The 18,709-nt window shown below is 38.0% G+C and overlaps 1 protein-coding gene across 1 annotated transcript; it reads right to left on the bottom strand.

Moving 5' to 3' along the window:
- Nucleotides 1–677: 677 nt before the first annotated feature.
- On the bottom strand, nucleotides 678–17,063 carry LOC135159856 (uncharacterized). The gene is made up of 3 exons (XM_064115949.1): nucleotides 16,171–17,063; nucleotides 9,824–10,236; nucleotides 678–6,403 (listed from the first exon to the last, which is right to left on the bottom strand). Exons 1-3 carry the CDS (start codon nucleotides 16,307–16,309, stop codon nucleotides 6,221–6,223), a joined length of 735 nt encoding a protein of 244 aa, XP_063972019.1. The 5' UTR covers nucleotides 16,310–17,063; the 3' UTR covers nucleotides 678–6,220.
- Nucleotides 17,064–18,709: the final 1,646 nt, after the last annotated feature.

The following is an 18,709-nucleotide window of genomic DNA, read 5'->3' on the forward strand; positions in this document are numbered from 1 at the left end:
TAGTGCCTTATTAATTATTTATGACCCATAAACGCAATTGTAATGTTACCAGCAAGCCGTTACAGGCCTAATCCGTAATCAGGGAAGCGAGAGCGCCTTGCGGTTAAGCGCCCGATGGTGCGTTTGGGCGCAGCAATCTCTCCAGTTTGGGTAAGGGCAACTGATTGGTTCGCGGTTGCATCCCTTGGTAATGAGCTCCCCAGATGGCACGTCTCAGGGAACCCATTAGAGTGACTCTAAACATCATGGCCATTGGACCTCCTACCTCTTCGATGTATGCATATGTATTAGCGGGATGGCCATAGTCGTGTTATGCGACGCCGAGTGGGTCTTGAAGGCACTCCAAGGCCAGATGCGAATCGGCTTATGTCCACTGTTGTTAATTAGGTGCTTCGATTGGGCGTATCGGCGAAACAGATTCACAGGAATAAATTTAAAAATTTGTCAGCGGTTCATTTGTGACTATTTCCAACGATGAAGAGATTTCGACAAATGAGTTTCAATAAAAGTTACATATTTTGTAGAAATTCCGGAACGAAATTGGTTTGTACAGTTTTTAGCTCAATCATGTTGAATCTCTAAGGTGTAGGGAGGGATTGGAATCAATGAATAGGGAGATGTACATTGTATTCATTAAATTGATGTAAAGGGAGGGGAAAAAGATTAACAAGACAGACTAGCGTTCGGCGTGTTGACATTTATTCATTAGAAAAAGAAAACTCAAGTACAATAATAATGCACCGCTCGAATCCGGGCATAAACTCGACGTAATAACGTTTATGATATCATTAACTATATAAAAGTGAAAAAATCTGTACATTGAAAGACATAGCGGGTAGCGGCGAGATGCCTCTGTTGCCCCTTGAATTTATCATATATTTTGTTACATCCTCATGGACCACAACCGCTTTGCGCTCGAGGCCCAACGCCTCGCGGTATCTTTCATCCCTCAATCATGTCATTTTATCAGAAAAAAAATCAGGGTCCAGAGAATCGCGTGCGATCAACTCACAACGCTTACAACTTATGTAAATTAAAACTAAAATATTCGTACTACAGAATTACTTAGTTGATATACTGCGGTAAATCATAATTCAATAAAATTAATAACATGGAAAAAAATTGTCATAAAATAATATAAATGTAGCAATAACACATGGTATGTATAGTGACTTAAATAACACAGCATTTTGTCCTTTCGTTGATTCGCAGAAATGTTAATTCGATTTTTCTTTCAAATCAATCATTCGATATCATCAATTTTTGAGCATTCTGATAATTGAAGATCGGTAATATCGAATCGCACAATTTCCTTCAACGAGGGATTGAGTTTGAAAAAACGTTTTGTAACTCCGTGCTATACTAGAATCGAATTGATGAATTTTACGCAATTCTTTTGATTAATTGAAATAATTTTGAGCTTGGTCGATCTTAGTAGAGTTGAATAATTTTTCTGTCTTTTTTCGGACTGTCACAGTATAATCACGTGATCGCCATTATTTTCGTAGATTGAGGTGTCTTTGAGAAAAGAATCATAGTCTATAGAATGATATAATTTTTTTTAAGATTGAAATTTTGGAGAAGTTATGTGATTATTATCTATTTCACCTGCCACATCCCCCAGTTATCATTCTCCGTATTTATTTGGTCAATTCTTTGGATTGGTCAGCTGGACAAATTCTCCTAATTCGATAAATATTCAATACTCTCTAAACACCATTCTTTGATTTTATGAAAAAAATTTTAATTGAATGTCGTGAGGAATATTGTTATTGGTACGGGTAGTCCAGGCTCTATCACAAGGCGAAGTGGGGAACATTGCAGGGAAATGATAATAAACTTTTGAGATATTTCAATCCAAGAGGAATAACAATGTCATTTTTCAAGTTGTATCTCATAATTTTTTATGAGTGCTATGAATTTGATGTATTCTCTTCTCATCTCTCCCGAAAATCGCAGCGATCTTATGGTCCACGAGACATTTGGTTACAGGTAACGTTTGCGAAAATTTAATTCCCCTGGAATGATCAATTTTACAGGAGTTATCGACAAATTTATCAGCGAAGTCATGAGAATGCGGAGGTGATTATAATGAATGGCAGTAAATACTATTGACAAATATTCAAGAAACAAGAATATTCACTCGTAGCTACACGAAAGTAATTCGTCCATCAAAAAGTGAATATTCTTTTGAATAATTCTCTCAGGGATAATCATTTAAATTAATTGGTTTTGGCAACCGAATGGAGATCAAGTTCATGAGAATGTTCTGGTATTATTGGCACCATCAGAGTTGAGCTAATTATTCTGCATTAAATTTCGGTAATGAAAACAAAATCTAGACGGTTTCAGAGCATTTCCTCACCTCCAGTCGTCCAAACTTCGCGAAAAATTAAAATGAACCCTCGTACTCATGATAATCGTGATGATGAGGATATTGAGGGTTATGGAGTGTGCGAGGAAAGGCCCCAAGAATACATTGACGAATAAGATGTCATATGGCATATTACAATAATTTATTACTGGTAGAAAAAAATAATCTTACAAAAAATCAACATCGAGACGTCGATCTCGGCGATGGACAATTCACATTTTCACAAAATTTTGTTCGAATAATCGAGGAAAATCCATCGTCAGATCGAGGATCATTCGAGGCGAAATGGTCCGAGAAAAATTCAATATTAAAAGGAAACATAGTCAACTGCATTTTCCTTCGAAAAATATCCATTCGTTAAAGAAAAAAAATCTCAATGCTTTGTCCGGTAAAGACTAGTCGAATTACCTCTTTAGTGACGGAGTTTAACCTGAACCTCAATTCATAGGCGACAGTACGATAGTAATCGCAAATGTAGATGATTCATCATTATAATAAATTGGTAGTGACAATAATAGAAATAATTCATGAATAATAATGTAATAATAATAAACTAATTACTTTATACATAACGCAATATCGACAAATATGTTTTTCTTCGTTTTCAATTATTTATTTAATTAATTATGGTGAGGTTGTTGGCACGGGAGAGGCATATCCATAATATTTTCTCAATCAAAGAAAATAATAAAGAAAATATGCCGCCGCACTGAACAATGCCTCCAAGAGATCATGTGAAAATCCGAGCATTAAAGTAAAAAATATCATTACAAAATACAAACTAACGTCTACTCTCTTCATATCATCTGCAATAAACTCAGTTAAATGCGTAATATGGTACGTTTTCTGGTTAAAAAAAAAAGTTTATTCATTGTTTAAAAGAAAAACCTTTTATCATTTATTTCTCAAATATTTCATACGGAGGGGGACTTTAATCTCAGGGAGGAGGACCGGGATTACAATATTCATATGGTTATTTTTGTTTCACTATAATTAGATATTTATTATTAATTACGAGATCACAGTGACGCTTTGACGCGCGGGGATCTGGAGCGAGCGGGCTGTATCAATTATTTTGAATATTTCTGCATGAAAAATAAAACGAATTCGTATTTTTGCGAGTTTTCTGGTCTTTTTTTTTTTCAAAAAAACATTTTACACAGCCTGCTCCCCACGATCCGCATAGTCACAGTTACAGCTTATGTCCCACCTTCTCCACCTTGACGCTCTTATTAATTTTCTCTTTATTTAAATAATTCATTTTATACTCATCAGCGAGCCAATTTCGTGTTTTCGCACAACAACGAAAAAACATCCGCCCTTCGGCCTGCTCACAAATAATTACTTTCTCATCACCGACAAAATCCTATTATTTTGTCCCTCAAATTCACAAAAAAATTATGGTTAATTATTCAATATCCATCTCATGTGCAAAACAATTCAGCATATGATCAAATATACCGTTTTGCATTAAAATATACACGATGTATACATATATTTACTTTATGCGTATGTATAATATGTGGGTCTTTTTTGCTTCCAATATGTATAGGATTTTTTTAATCATGTTTCATCTGGTTTTATAATCATTAGTATTACGTTTCCAAATATGGCTGACTAACCACTAAAAATGCATCTACGAGGGTTTGTTTCTGGCTAGAGTTACAATGTAGCGGAAATTATAAGAAACAATCATGGGGAAAAAAGTCTGGAAAATTCAGCTATGAAATCACTATTCTTCATTTTTTTTTCATAAAAAAGCTATTTACATGCGTCTTTAAAATTTCTTAAGAACAATACGGAATCGCCCCATCTTTTTCACGATGAAAAAAATTTCAATGAATAGTTCATATGTCCAAATTAATTTCTTTGTTTATAAATAATTGATACACAATTGTCCGTCTTACAAATGGTTTTTTCTTTAATTTGTAACGAATATATTAAAAAAATTTACAAATCTAGGAAGAGGCTGCAGATTCCCTATTATTCTTTCTAAAATTGAGGCCCTACGTTTATACTCTCGTTTGGCATGAAAAACCGTCTCTCGAATCTCGAGAAAAATTTTAAAAATCGTTGTATTCAGTGGCAAACTATTGCAGTTGCACATCAATAAAATTCTCTGTATTCCGCAGAGTCGAGATCATGGGAAATTTCCTAAATACTCAATTTTAAAGATCAATAAAATGCATGATAAAATCCATGGCATCCACAATAATCGAAAAAAATTCTCAAAATTCGGTGGAACAAATGGCAGTTTACGAGTTTAAAAAAATCTTACTACAAAATAACCGGGATTAAAAATCACTTCTTTACTGAAGAGAATCGCGGTTTTCATTATACTATTGTTCTCTTGACACACTGGAAATATTCCAGTAAATAAATACTATTGTTTTCTTTACATACTGGAAATATTCGTTAAAGTTAAGATACTTATATTGAATTAAACAAAAAACGAACAAAAAATAAATGCATATGGATATAAAAAAGGTATTAAAAAAAGAGAGAAGGCGACACGATTGTGACGCGGTAATGCAGTTTTGGTCTGGCTTCAACGAGAATCCACGATAAAAAAAAATAATAATAATAATCAAGGGCATGAGAAGTTGGGACGCGAAATCACAGTTGAGAAGAGAGAAAAAACCAATCTTAAAACTTAAAAATCGAAAATAATTATATTACTTTATTCTCATAATAAAAAAAAATGTCGGATAATCGAGTGAATGATAACCACTCTTCTCAATGATTTGTCTCTATATCTTCTATCTTCAATTATAAATTAATTGGAACGTAATAATCAGCAATAGAGAAAAATAGAGAGAGGATAAAAATGGCGTAAGAAACTGAATATAGAAGAGAAAGAAAGAGAAAAGTATAAAAGAAGAAGGGAACGCCTCTGATAAAGACAACTACGAGGGCGTCCCGCACGTGGACGAGGGCGCCACAATAAGAGCTAAGCTACCGGAGATCATTTGAAAACTGTCCACGGGCATCGCAGCGAGCCAATTCATTGCTGCGATCCTCGAATTCTATATCAAATTATCTACTTTAATTATTTAAATTCGACTTATTACTGATTCATTACTTTAGTATCATTTTTCACTGTTTCGTGGGTTTCATTTTGCTGTTGTTTTTTTTTTGTTCTTCTAACTTTTAGCTATACACATTCTCGAACCCCTCAAAATCCTCCACTTATTCCCTCCATAATCATCTCACCATTTTTTTTCTCATTTTTTTTTCATTTTTCATTTCTCAATTTTTGGAATACAATCGACTTAATAACTTTCATATTTACAGACTTCTGCTCGTGTATTTACAGAACTCAATACTTAATTTGTTTTATGATGAAGTGAACTCTGTATTTGCATCGAGCAATTATGAAAACTCCACAATCTTTAATCGATGAATCACAAAAAAAAATTTACTTTCCCCTATTTAATTAGAAAACAAAATCACACTACTTTATAGACTCCTCTCCCTTATTTATTCGTAATGAGATCATCGTTTGATTATTCGGTTAAGTCCTCTTTGGATCTCGTCCTTAGCTCCCTCCGCCCTCTCTCCATTCTTCAGTTAATCTTAAAATTTTTTGCTCCTCGTATGTCGTAAATTGTTCTTCTCCTCGTGGCTCCGCGGCTTATCTCGATCGCTCTTGGGAACGAGTGCGCAGTCTCGAGTTGGATTTTTATTTATTTATTTTTTATTTCGATATTAAGAAGTGCAAACGCGAGACGACTCCTCGACGTAACCCCTTTCGCCCCCTGGTTTTTCGATATTATCGGTCAACTACCTCACTTGGATGGTTCAGTCGGGCCATCAGCGTCGCCTACTTGGGCGTCTGACTCGTCTCTATCGGAGACGTGACACCAGCCGCCAACCTAGGTACAACGCCACTGTCGTCCACAGGGTCTCGCGAAGAGGCGCTGGAATCAGGAGCGACAGGAGACTGTCCGGTGATGAGGACGTTGAGGCTGGCACAGGAGGAAAACTCGTACCGATACATGGCAGTCTCGATTTTTCAATCTCAGCGTCCTGCAACATAGATTTCATAGAACCAATTATTAACAACAATTTATCAATAAATAACTGCTAAAAATTCGAATGAAAAAGTGATCAGTCCTTCAAGTTTTTCATATGTGGAAAAAGGTGAAGAGACATACAATTCATAATAATATTTTCTATTTCAATACTTTGATTTTCACATAATCTCTCCCCTTAAAGTCCGAAGTATTATAAATATCCCCCCCCCCATGTCAATAACCTTGACGTTTGACATAAAAAGGTATAGAATTTACGCATCTCATCTCTCTCCAACCCCCAAATGATCCCCTCTCCTCCGAAAAAAAAAACGAATCAAATAATGTTCTATTGTTAAACCGAGTCCCATAATTACTGAAATCGTTGAGCCATAACCACCTCTGCGAAAATAAAAGAATTCATCCACCAATTTGTCCACGGTCCTACGAGCACGAATAAAGGATCACTCTTCTCCCACCTTCGCGCCCTCCCTCTCGGTCAATTAATTGCGTGGTCCATTCTTTGTCTCGTCCACAAGGGGGAAAAATGTACATCCTCTCGAACAGTGCCTCTTACTCCCGATTTTCCCATCTTAATCCGCACTCCGAGTAATAATAAACACCGGAGAGAAAGTCCAATCTGGGAGACGCCTTTATGGGTGTGAGCAATAATCTCGAGAGTCGAAATGGAGACTCCACTCATTTTTTCTTCGCCTCGTTGTTGCGTATTTTCTCACCCCTCATGTCTGACGACAACTCATCCCCCTGCCCCCCCCCCTGGACTACAAACATTCATTCGGTCCTCGCGGGTGTATGAACGACGAAAGAAGATTATCGGGCGTGCGAAAAAAACGAAGAGACAAGGGTGGAGGAAAAAACAACGTCACATTAAAGGAGAATTATGGGGAACGACACGCAATATAACACACGCTTCGATTAATACCCCCAGTGCTATCGAAATCCCTGTATTTTTCGATGTGTATTTTTATTATTTATACACCTTCCCACAATTTAGGAAGAAATATATCTTTTTTTGTTCGAGACAAAACCTATTTTTAGATATTCTCTGATTATTAATAAATAATCTGACCTACGAATAATCTCAACAATAGGAATTCTCCTTTTATTCGCTAAATAGAACGAATTCCTGATTGTACATAAAAATTTAACACTTTAAAACTTGAAAATATTCCCTAGATATAAATTAATAATCAATAAATATAATGAGTATATAAAAAAAAATTAATTAACAAGTGAGTAAAAATGAATAACAGCAGTATTCCAAAATCCATTGTTAGTGGAAATCTTAGGCGATTAATATAAAAAACGTTGGCTTCGTGAACTCTCACTTTCTCCTTCATAAAAATAAGAATGAGCTTAAAAAATGGATAAATGATTCCGTAAAATACATAATTGCGGATAAAAAGTCTAGGAGTGGCTGAAAAAAAATTCCACAACAGTAGAGAACAAGAGTTTAAAGGTAAGAGTATGGGTACCGCAATTGTAGAACAATTTGAGGGGTCACTTTTTCCTCTTATTTAATGTGTACCGGGGAATTTATAACGGGCAAGTGCACGCGGCCACGGCCTCGTGCGTTCAACGACATGCCCACTTAACTTTCACGTGCTAAAGCCCATGGGGGATGTGGCAGTTTACATCGTGTTACATGCTCACTTGACTCTGGCATGCATAATATTCGGGTTTATTTATTTACTGGGCCATTTATTTATCACATCGTCCTGTGAATTATCCTGGAAAACACTCGAGGAACTTTCATCTCGAGAGCTGTCATAATCAATTTGAAATATTGTTTCACAAGTTTTATCGCTAATTCTTGGTGATAGTTCTTGAATTGCTAATGCCATGAGTCAGTTCATTGCTTCGGGGAACAATGTTCGACATGTGTGTCACTGGGCTATCGATTGCAAGTCAATGGGAAACTTTGATGCCATTCATGATGCAAGAGGTATCAATTGAGGTGAAGAAGGTTTTTATTTGTCAAAGGAATTTTAAGTCAAGTGGAAATATTTGAAAAACCTTTTTTGTTATGGTATATCTGTTGTTCATTAGTAGATTTGGGAATGTTGAGATGAGGGAACAATGTCTGTTTGATATTGGGATGAATTAAGAGCACAAGAAAGCACATTCGTCGACACTCGCAATAATCCCTTCTAGCAGATAATATATATTTAATCCAAAAGACTGGGATTGTGGGGAAATGGAAGGGGAGAATGACAACTAGCCACTGAGGGAAGACGATAGACGTCTTGCTGGGTCAGAGACTCGATATTTATTGTACCCATGGGAGAGAGACAACTGGCTGATAACTAAATTCGCGTTTATGGCCCTGAGTTTATACCAGCGAGCCTCCCGATACAAATATATAATAATGACCCTAGAGGATATAATCCGGAGAAGAATGTTTATAAATATTCAATTGAAATCCAGATAATAATTGGAAGAATCTTGATTTTATCTTTGAAACAATATTATTCATCAATTCATTCATTTTCAGATCCTCAACTAAACTTCCGCTTTTGTCCATTATTTTGCCGAATATTTATACAGCGGAATGAAAGCCTTATCTGAAGGTTGAATGCGGATGTATTGTTGCCCTTATTGAGTGTAGAAACATATTGAAGAAAAATGTTCATAGAAAATCAACAAATTGAACAAAAAAAATTGCCTCAAAAAATTCTCAGTGATATAAATTGAAGTTTGTCAGCTACTCATTTCTTTCGGATGAAATTAGATCCATCTGAGTTTGCCAGACACTCCCTGGCAATTAATTTTCCAACTAAAGTTTCCAGAAACACACACATAAAACCACCCCTCCCCTCCACCAAGTGTTAGAAAGGGGCGAGTGAGGTTGAGGCATTTTGTGGTAAATTGAAATGTACACCGAAGTAGAAGGTATCCCCAGACCGACGGAAAACCCATACAGCATAATGGACCGCACATTTTCCAGGTACCGTCACCGCAAGTGGTGAGTTTTGGTACGTTAAGGGGGTGGTAAAAGTTTTCGAGGAAAGTTGGGTTAGTTGGGGAGTTTCTAGTCATGAGAAAACCCCCAGTGGGAGCTGAGTTGAAATGTTTCACAGGTTTCTGGTAATCATTTTGTCGGATATTTATACTTGATGCTAATTTGAAATGTCATAGAAATTCAGCTCCATTTCACGAACTCTCTTCACCGCGTGTCCAACGACCCCATCGAGTGAATGAAAATTTTTAATTATTTTTATATTCGTCGGACGAATTCAGCGGTTGATAAGTCGGGTTTCGGGTTCAAGATACTTTTTTTAATTTTCAAAATGAGATATGACTCGTCCTAATTGAATCGTTGAATGAAGAAATATTGACGGCTAACGGAGGTTTAGCTTCGTCTTTGGTGCTGATAATTTTGGGAGGTTTTTAAATTTTTTTCTGATGAACTTACCTTGGTCTTGGATGCGTGAAAATCATCAGCGATATTTCTCAAATTAGCTCCCACACTGGCCCACTCTCGTTCATTCAGCGAGTCCCTGATATGACCACAGCAACCGCTACAGATACCACTGTCGTTCCTACTGTTGTCCTTCTCCAGCACTGAACTCTCAGACGTTAGTCTTCGTCTTCGTGGTCTTGCCCGAGGACTGGGTACGGGTACACTGCATTCGGGAAACTGAAATGCAGCGTCTCGAGTGGGACTGCTGGGCGCTGAGACTGTCACCTGGGGCTCAGGTGGTGGCAATTGCTCCACTGCCGAGAGTACGAGATCGGGCAGTGGGAGACGCGACAGATCCGAGTCAATCAGGATCACCGGGTGGTCACGAGTCCCTGGGACGTCCATTGGTCGTCGCGGCAGACGATCTAAAACATTGAGGAAATCACAGGAGAATTAATCAACTCGAAAACAGTTACTCTTATTAATTATTTAAAATCCTTTCCAAAGAAAAGGCCGGAACATACCATACGGTTAAATCACTGCTTACGAGATAAACTCATGCTTTTTATAAAGCGCGTGGAGAATGACATTGTTAATTATTTTTCTTCACGCGATTTAACGTCATAGATTAACCCCAACAGAAATAAAAATATTTGCAACCCATTTTATTACGCAAAATACAAATATGGATATCGATAATCCAAGAATGCACGTCTGGCGATAAGAAATTTACGAGGTCTCGTGTACATATTCACGTGTCACTGAATATTTTCCGTGATCGAGTGACATATAATCCGGAGTGATAACCCGAGTTCCCAGAAAAATACTCATCCGGACGAAACACGGAAGAAGTATGAGAAAAAAAAGAGGAAAGAAGGCAGAGTATAGACGGGCTAGAGAGTCAGTTTTATGCACTCGTAAAGCCGTTGCATATGGTGCACTTGTGTATATCTTGGTTTATCGAGTCTAGACGCGGTAAGACAACGAGCCCCCGTTGGCACACAAGAGCCCTCCTCGTTTTCAAAGTGGATTGTGGGGTGGTACTTGCAAATTAACTAGTCTGTATTCATTCCTGGTGATTTTGGGGAGTTGTCATGCACTCAAGGGAAATTCATCCGTTTAATTTTTATGTTTTTGTTACGGGGTCTGAGGAAATAAAAATGCCTTATTCCGTCTTTCTTCTCATTACTTTTTCTATCCTCTGAATAATCATATGATTAATCTGTTGCTTTGTGTTTGCTCTTGAGTCTTGTCATGAGAGACGTTTACGACACTAATGATTATCGCATCATTATTAATGATAAGAATGAAATAATATTGAGCATTAAGTGGCAATAAGAAAGTATTATTTTATTTCAACGGACTATTTATTATTGTTACTATTACTATTGAATACTAAGATGAATTAAATAAATTATTCTGTACCGCCCACATGTTAGTAATGGGGGCTTATGTAGAATTATATAAATTCTATTATTTTTAGTGAGATGAGTTTCGCTCATCTGTTTTAAATTTTCCATTTGTTGGCCAATGATTAATTCAATTTATTCATGAATCTCATGGGTTCAATTTTTCTGGATGGTAATAATCTTGGCCTTTAGATAAATGTTTTACGATTATTACAAACTATTACAATAATTTTGATGACCGAGCGTGACAAACGTCAATTGCCCTCCAGCTCATTGTTTCACGTCACCTCGCTCGTGTGATAGCATCCTTGACATTTTCCACATTGTCTTCTTTCACTTTATTATGAGGGTAATATAAAAAAAAATAGAGAAAACGTGTATTGCCTGGAGGAAATCGATTGCAGGAGTTTGAAATACTTTTTGCATGGTTTTCTTGAACTACTTTTGGCTTCGATATCTCGTTTTTCGCATTTTATGGAACACGTGGACCCGCATGCAGGAACTTTACGTGCTCGCATGCACTTGCATTACGTACACACCCTTGAAGCCGTTGAGAGCACGTATGAGTCAACTGTACAATACCATAAAGATTGTGGTTTTTTTACATTTTTATGTCTTTTTGTTCTTCAAACGGATGAAAACTATTTAAAAAATCTGTGGCGCTGTCTTCTACCGTTAAATTCTTCCCAGCGTCTTGATCTTCTTTAATCATCAACAAAGAATTATTGAAAAATTAGTTTTTTTTCATTTAGTCTGATTCCGCACAGAATAAAAATGGAAATGAAATCAAACATTGGTATCAGTCTTGTGTTTTCCAGTTTTCGCTCAACTATTCCATCTCTTTATTAAATTTTCAACAGTTGCCTTGCACATTTCTTCATCCATGAGTCGCATTCGGCCGATGCAGTTTTTGCTGCACAAAGAGCCTCACTCAAGGCCGCATGAGTGGCGCACGCGCGGCGCGCGCACAACGATACGTGTCCCGTTTGGTATCGAGGGGAGAAGGGGGTGTCCACGGCTATTCGCACTCGAGTCTTACATCGTACACGTGCGTTACACTCTTACAACTAAACTCTCAATCTCCCTCCTCCCGTTTGCCACCCCGTATGCACTTTGGTGATTTTTTTTTATTTCTCCTTTTCGCTGCATTACGCTGGTGGTGTGAGTGAGTCAATTCGTTATGATCCACACTCGCGCAGACGCGTGCCTAGCCTCCACCTTGCAACTGCTAACCGTTTACTTGACGGAGAGCGAGGCAAAGGGAGAGGAGACGTTTTATCGCAATACGCTTTTCCGGAACAATGGGACAATACCCAGGAGATAACGAGCGCTACTGCGTTGGTGGATAAATACATGACGGAAGGAAGAAATCGTTAATCATGAAGTTATTATTTTTTAAAAGATTTTCACTTTGGAAATTAAGAAATTGCTAGTTTTCTTCGATGATTTTTTCATTAATGAAATATTCCCTTTGGTATGGAATCGATTCGTTTATAGAAAAATTGACGTCTTTTTTTTAAACAATGTTTTTCTGAATGTCAACCTGTCTTCAATCACTCTAAATAAACATTTGATTGATTATTGGTAGAATTATTGTTTAGGCATCGGAGAGAAAGACAGTATTGACATATCGTAATCCTTTGGTTGCAAGAAATCTGTCGTTTGTAAGTTGAACAATAAAAAAATTGTAATAAGCGGAATAAGCCCATCTCGCGATTAATCGAACAGACAGGGAACAGACGCAGTGCGCCTCGTATCGTTATCTTGGTTTGAATAAAAAAAATTCTGCGTACGAGTGGAAGTTGATAAGAGTATCGTCGCGTAGTAAAGGGAGATTGTAAAGAGGATGGGGTAGAGAGAGGTGTAGAGTATAGTTCGTAGTGATCTGATGAAAATAACGAGATAGGGATGACCATTCGTTTTACTTTTCCACTCTCATTCGCAACGTTATTGCGCATAAAAATTTCGCTCTGTGCGCTAAGGCATATAACGAACTTATATTTTTATAATTATATATTTTACAACTATATAAGCTCGATGCTGAACATAAACGTGACATCCATCAGACAGCCAATGATGGCCCCGAAAGCCTCAAAAATAAGAATTATGTTTTCCCCACAAATCTATTTAGTCGCGATGCATTAATTTACCTGTTCTTTAATTTATCTGCTAATTTAAATCTGTTCAACTCCATCAGGTAGTTTTACATGGACATGTAATCCCAAGTAATTTTTATGTAGAATTATTTTTCGTGCTCATCCATATGAGTAGCTACGTCATCTGCTATTCGGAACGACGATAGTATGAATTTTTGAGAGATGCCTCTCTGGGTTTCACCGATGACTATAACCTGTCTGCCAATTCTGTCGGGGGTATGATGAATCTCGTCTATATTTCATGAGCACTAGAGACTGTATGAGGAGCGTTGTGGAGAGATTACCTGTTAGACATTGATTTTACTCTGGAGACCGTGTAAATTCACCACTGAAGTGCAGAAGACTAATTTTGCGAGTGTTATGATTTAAATGAACTTTCGAATTCGCGGAAATAACAATTTTTAGGATTTGTTAGTGTATTCACGAGTACTATCTTCTTACAGGCTGATAACGTGATAAAATTCTATGATTGTTGAACGATAATAGTAGAGGAGAAATAATCAATCAATTTTCCCAATAAATCTGAAATTATATTTCTTTACTCTTATTGTTTGCAGCTACTCATTTTTACGATTTCTTGAAGAATTTGACCTTGGCAGTACGTTGACGCGTGCTGTCGATTTAACGTAAGACGATAGCCCGTCTCCTTCATCTCAGTATAAAATTCATAACCGCGACATGATGCCACGCACGCCGCAAAATCGCGAGGCGTGACCGCAGGGAGTAAAGTAAGAGGAGGTAAGACAGGAGAAAAAGGAGTAGAATGAGAGGAAGAAAATAAATGGAGAAATGGGAGGTGGGATTTTCTGCAAATGGTTACGACAGTTTCAACCCTAATGCCGACCAGCCAGAGTGCACAGCTGGTCGGGTTTACCTATAAATAGAATCACCCAAAACCCCCTGAATCTGATGCAACAGCCGGCTCTCCCGCTGCTGAGCTTCACTGGTTATTTCGTGAATTGTTGAAGTGGTTATTGACCCAGTAGAGTTTTCATTTTCATCATGAATAATTGCACACATGCGAGAAATATTAGCGTGGAGAACTAACCCGAGATTTTGTATTCATTTTCAATTAGTCTGTGCATTAAAAAAAAAATCTCTTCACATAATTACTATTGACTTTAAAAATCTTGTACATTATTTTATTTTATTTGAATTTGTACATTATTATGCGCATAATGTAGTCCTAGTCCTAATCTGGTTATCGAGATTCAGATAGATAATTTTTATCCTGACATTTGATATTTCGATTGAATTGGACACAAGTTACATGAAAAAGTCCTTCGCGATCTCCCACCGACGCGGACCGGCGCAGGGTCACGGCCGGACATCGTCTGTTCTACCTCTACTGGGATTTGCCCTCACCCACACTGCATCTGTAACTCGTATTCTCCACCTCGTTCATTTTTTTGCGAACCTTTTAACTCTCCCTTTCTTGCTCTCTTTCTCACCATCTCTACTCGTAAAACTACATTTTATTACGAGGCGAATGTAAATCATCGTACTTTGCGCCTTTCGTGAATCCAACCGGCACACGTGCGCAACTGTAGAGCACTTTGCAAGGGCAAGGGACTTTTATGTTCATTTTCGGTGATTTTTTTTACGGTTCAGGAGAAAAAATATCAATGGGAGGATTTATAAGTCTTTACAACGCTTTTGACTAATTGAGGGGTGAGTTTTTATTGTCACGTGACACTTCATATTAAGGATGGATACAGTTTTGAAACAAGACAGTTTTATTAATGTGGACATAACTGTTCTACGGTTGAAAAAGAAAAATTTTATGATTATGCCAAATAAAAAACAACTGAATGAAGAAAACTGCAGGAAAATTACGCGTGAGTGACGTAAATAATTTATTTCATCAAACTTTTAATGTGAAGAATTGATAAATACAATAATCATGTGTGTCAACTGTCACTTGAGCGTAGAATAATATCGAAATGATACTCTCAAACTTTTAAATAATTTAGTAATTTATTAAGTACCACATAAAAATTATTTCACAAAAAAAACAATTGATTCATGAATATAGGTACGTTGAAATTGACAACGGTTTGTCACTTATTTCTAGCGAACAACATCTATGAGCATAATTTATCAACTTGTCCCGATGTTTATGGAAGACGTGACGAATTGTCGGAAGTCGTAACAAGGTTGGAAACTGATGCAAAGTCTGACCGAGGAAAATAATGACTTCTCTGACAATACAACTAACCTCAACTATTCTGGGAATAAATAAATAATTTAGTGAAAATATCCCCGCAACCAGTTTACGACTTGACAATACCTCCGACTACACGACACTACGAAAAGACCTGAAATAAATAATTCAGAATTCGAATATTTAATCAAGTCGGAGCTGCGGGTGAGCAAATATTTTGAAGTCAAAGACAAACACTTTCGCAAACTGAATTTTCATCCAATAAATACTCCGTTACGATCCATCAACACGAATTCTTTTTCTAACCGTATTTTTCTCGGTAAATAACCGATGTTTTCACTCCAAACGAGACAAGTAGTTCAAATATACAAATTCTTTTTCACTTGATAAACAATTCCTAACCCTCTGAAAACATGATATGATCCTGTTTCTCTCAAGTATCAAAATTCTCGTACTCTGAATTTCCCCCAAAACTAATTTCATCATCGAATACTCCGCGTTTCCCTCTCTCGCCAATCAAACCTCATACGCTCGCTCGTCCCGTGACTCAGAATAACATGATAACAATCGCGAGAACGCGAGAGTCAATTATCCCCATAAAACCAAACCTCAAATACCAATGGTACTCACGATTGCGAGACGGATGCTGAGCACTCCTGCTCCGCAGTACCTGTTGCAGTGCTGCGTAGAGATCGAGCATCAGCTGCTCCAACTGTTGGCCCTGCATCTCAGCCTCATCCTCGGAGGGCAGAGCAAAGGGAATAGCCATCGTTCCGAGAAAAAAATAATCTTCCCAACGAATTCCTCAAAAAGAGTCTCTCACTGACACTCACCCTCCACCCCCCCTCCCGCCCCCAAGAAAAAAACCTCGAGTTCTCAAGTTCCTCTCAGCGAAAAGTCTGCCTGCAATAAACCACCCTCACGATACCACAAAATATTATCATACTTCAATAAAAAGAAAACTTTATTATCACCGAGGCAGCACACGTTGTAGACTGAATAATCGAAAAATCACGAATTTCACGAGACAAAAAAATCAAAACACGTGTCCCACTCTGAACAAGAGATCATCAACTCAGGAGTGAAAATACTGATTTTCACTTATTGAAACGCCGTCTGAAGCGTCTGTAGGGTGGATCCTCGAAGGGATCAATTTCCATAAGTCTCAATGATCGCGTCTCACGCGAATTCACCCCCGAATAACAGAACAAACTCGTAGAACGTCGAGTGAATTTAACAAATCACTCGTTCAAAATTTTTTCGTGTCTCTGAGTCCTCACACCACAGATTCACAATATTTCACTAAAAATTGTCTTCACACGTCTACGGAAACCGTGTTTACTCGGCTAAATCCAGATAACAGTGTTATATAGTTTGTAGCGATTTTTTATTTATTTAATTGTTGGGTAAGCACGAGATCTCGACTGAGTCCAGCGAAACGCGTCTAATCTCCTCGAGGTCTGATGTGGCAATGATCCAGTGCATTCGGCAAACGTTGCTCCCTAGCGTCAGCACACACACTGTGTCCTACCCCCACCCCATCGGCTCGCAAGTTGAATACACTGGGGTTTCTACAATATTTCTAACGACACGCTGGCTTCGCTGAATCGTGGTGGGGGAGTTTGTGCGCGCGCACCTCGTGGACCCGATGGAGAGTACAATGCTCGAGAGAGCGCGCGCATTTTTTTTTTTCATTAGGTTTTTTTTTCTGATTGACGGGGTGGGGTGGTGGCTAACTGGAGGGGGATGGTGGGGTGAAGGGAGGAATTGAAAAAAAAAAAGGGTGGGGAGAGGTAGCGTCGCACATATGCACCGATATGTGTCCCGTGAGGAGAGATTCTAGGGCAGGGAAATATAAATATGGGAGGATTTGGGGTATTTATTTGTTTGGGGGGATTGACGATAAAAGTCTTCAATTTTTTGGGGGGATTTTTAATGATATCAATTTAATCTTGAACTGCTTTTTGGAACTAGACATCTCTAGGGGCTCATTGAGTTCAATAGAAATAGTGTCATCACTAAATTTTCACTATTGCATAAAAGCTGCAATCCAATTAGTTGATTGATTTTTTCAATTCTTCACATCGATATGTAAATTACTGAAAATGAACATGACTACAAATAAAATAAAATCGTTGATATTAATGAAGGGTAGGCGTCTCACGTTGAACGGTAAGGGATGTCACTTTCTTGAGTCATAAATTCCACGTGATATTCGCTTAATGTTTCCTAATCTAGATTATTTATTGTGTCTTCCAACTACTGTTTGAGACTAATTTCAACCGCCTCCACAAAGACAATTTTTCCTCAACATTCAAACTCGACTTTTCACTCCAATAGTACACATGTAGCATGTAACGAGTCTCATAAGCATACGTCAGTGCCGCTGTCCCTGTCCCTCTTCCTCTCGTCTTCCTCTATCGCTCGTACTCATGTGCATGCAAGTCAGTATGCATCGACACTGGGCTGTAAACCTCTTCGAGGGGCTCTACCACTTGCCACCACTGAGTTGGTCGAGCGTAACTGCGTAGTTTGTAAAGCCCGTGGACCAGGAGAAGCAAGTAAAAGGGGGTAGGCGCACTGTCCAGGACAGAGATGGAGACAGAAGGAGAGAGGGCCGTGGGGGCTACCGTATTACGGCTTGTTCTTTTCTATTCTGTTCTGTTCTGTACGCGTTCACAGTTTGAACCTGAACGCGGAACACAAATGCATTGTGGGATACATTATTCTATTGCGAGAAGAAACTACTGAGAAGAGCTATATAGACCTGTTGTTTATAAATTGTTCCCTTTGCGAATATTCGATATATTTTTTTTTAATATTTCATAGAGTTCCGGAAGAGAAATTAATCCACTTCATGTGAGGAAGGGATTTTCAAAAAAATTAATCTCGCGGCTGATCCATCTAATTGGCCGAATTCATTAATTTTCCTCGGATAACTGTGACCTTCTGTTTACATAAAACAACAAAAGTCGAATGACCAAAAAAAGCATTGACCCAGAAACCTCCCACGCAGTCAAAAATCTAGGAAACCCCTTAACCACTCGTCCATCCGTTATCTCCCCGATTCCCTCGTGTCGCCAATAAAAAAATAAAAAATACTGAGAGACAAAGACTCAAGACCTCTCCCCAGGATTGAACTCCGCAAAAGCGATCATAAGTCCGTGTA

This window comes from Diachasmimorpha longicaudata, chromosome 2, assembly GCF_034640455.1.
Source record: "Diachasmimorpha longicaudata isolate KC_UGA_2023 chromosome 2, iyDiaLong2, whole genome shotgun sequence".
In the NCBI taxonomy this organism is placed as follows: Eukaryota; Metazoa; Arthropoda; class Insecta; order Hymenoptera; family Braconidae; genus Diachasmimorpha; species Diachasmimorpha longicaudata.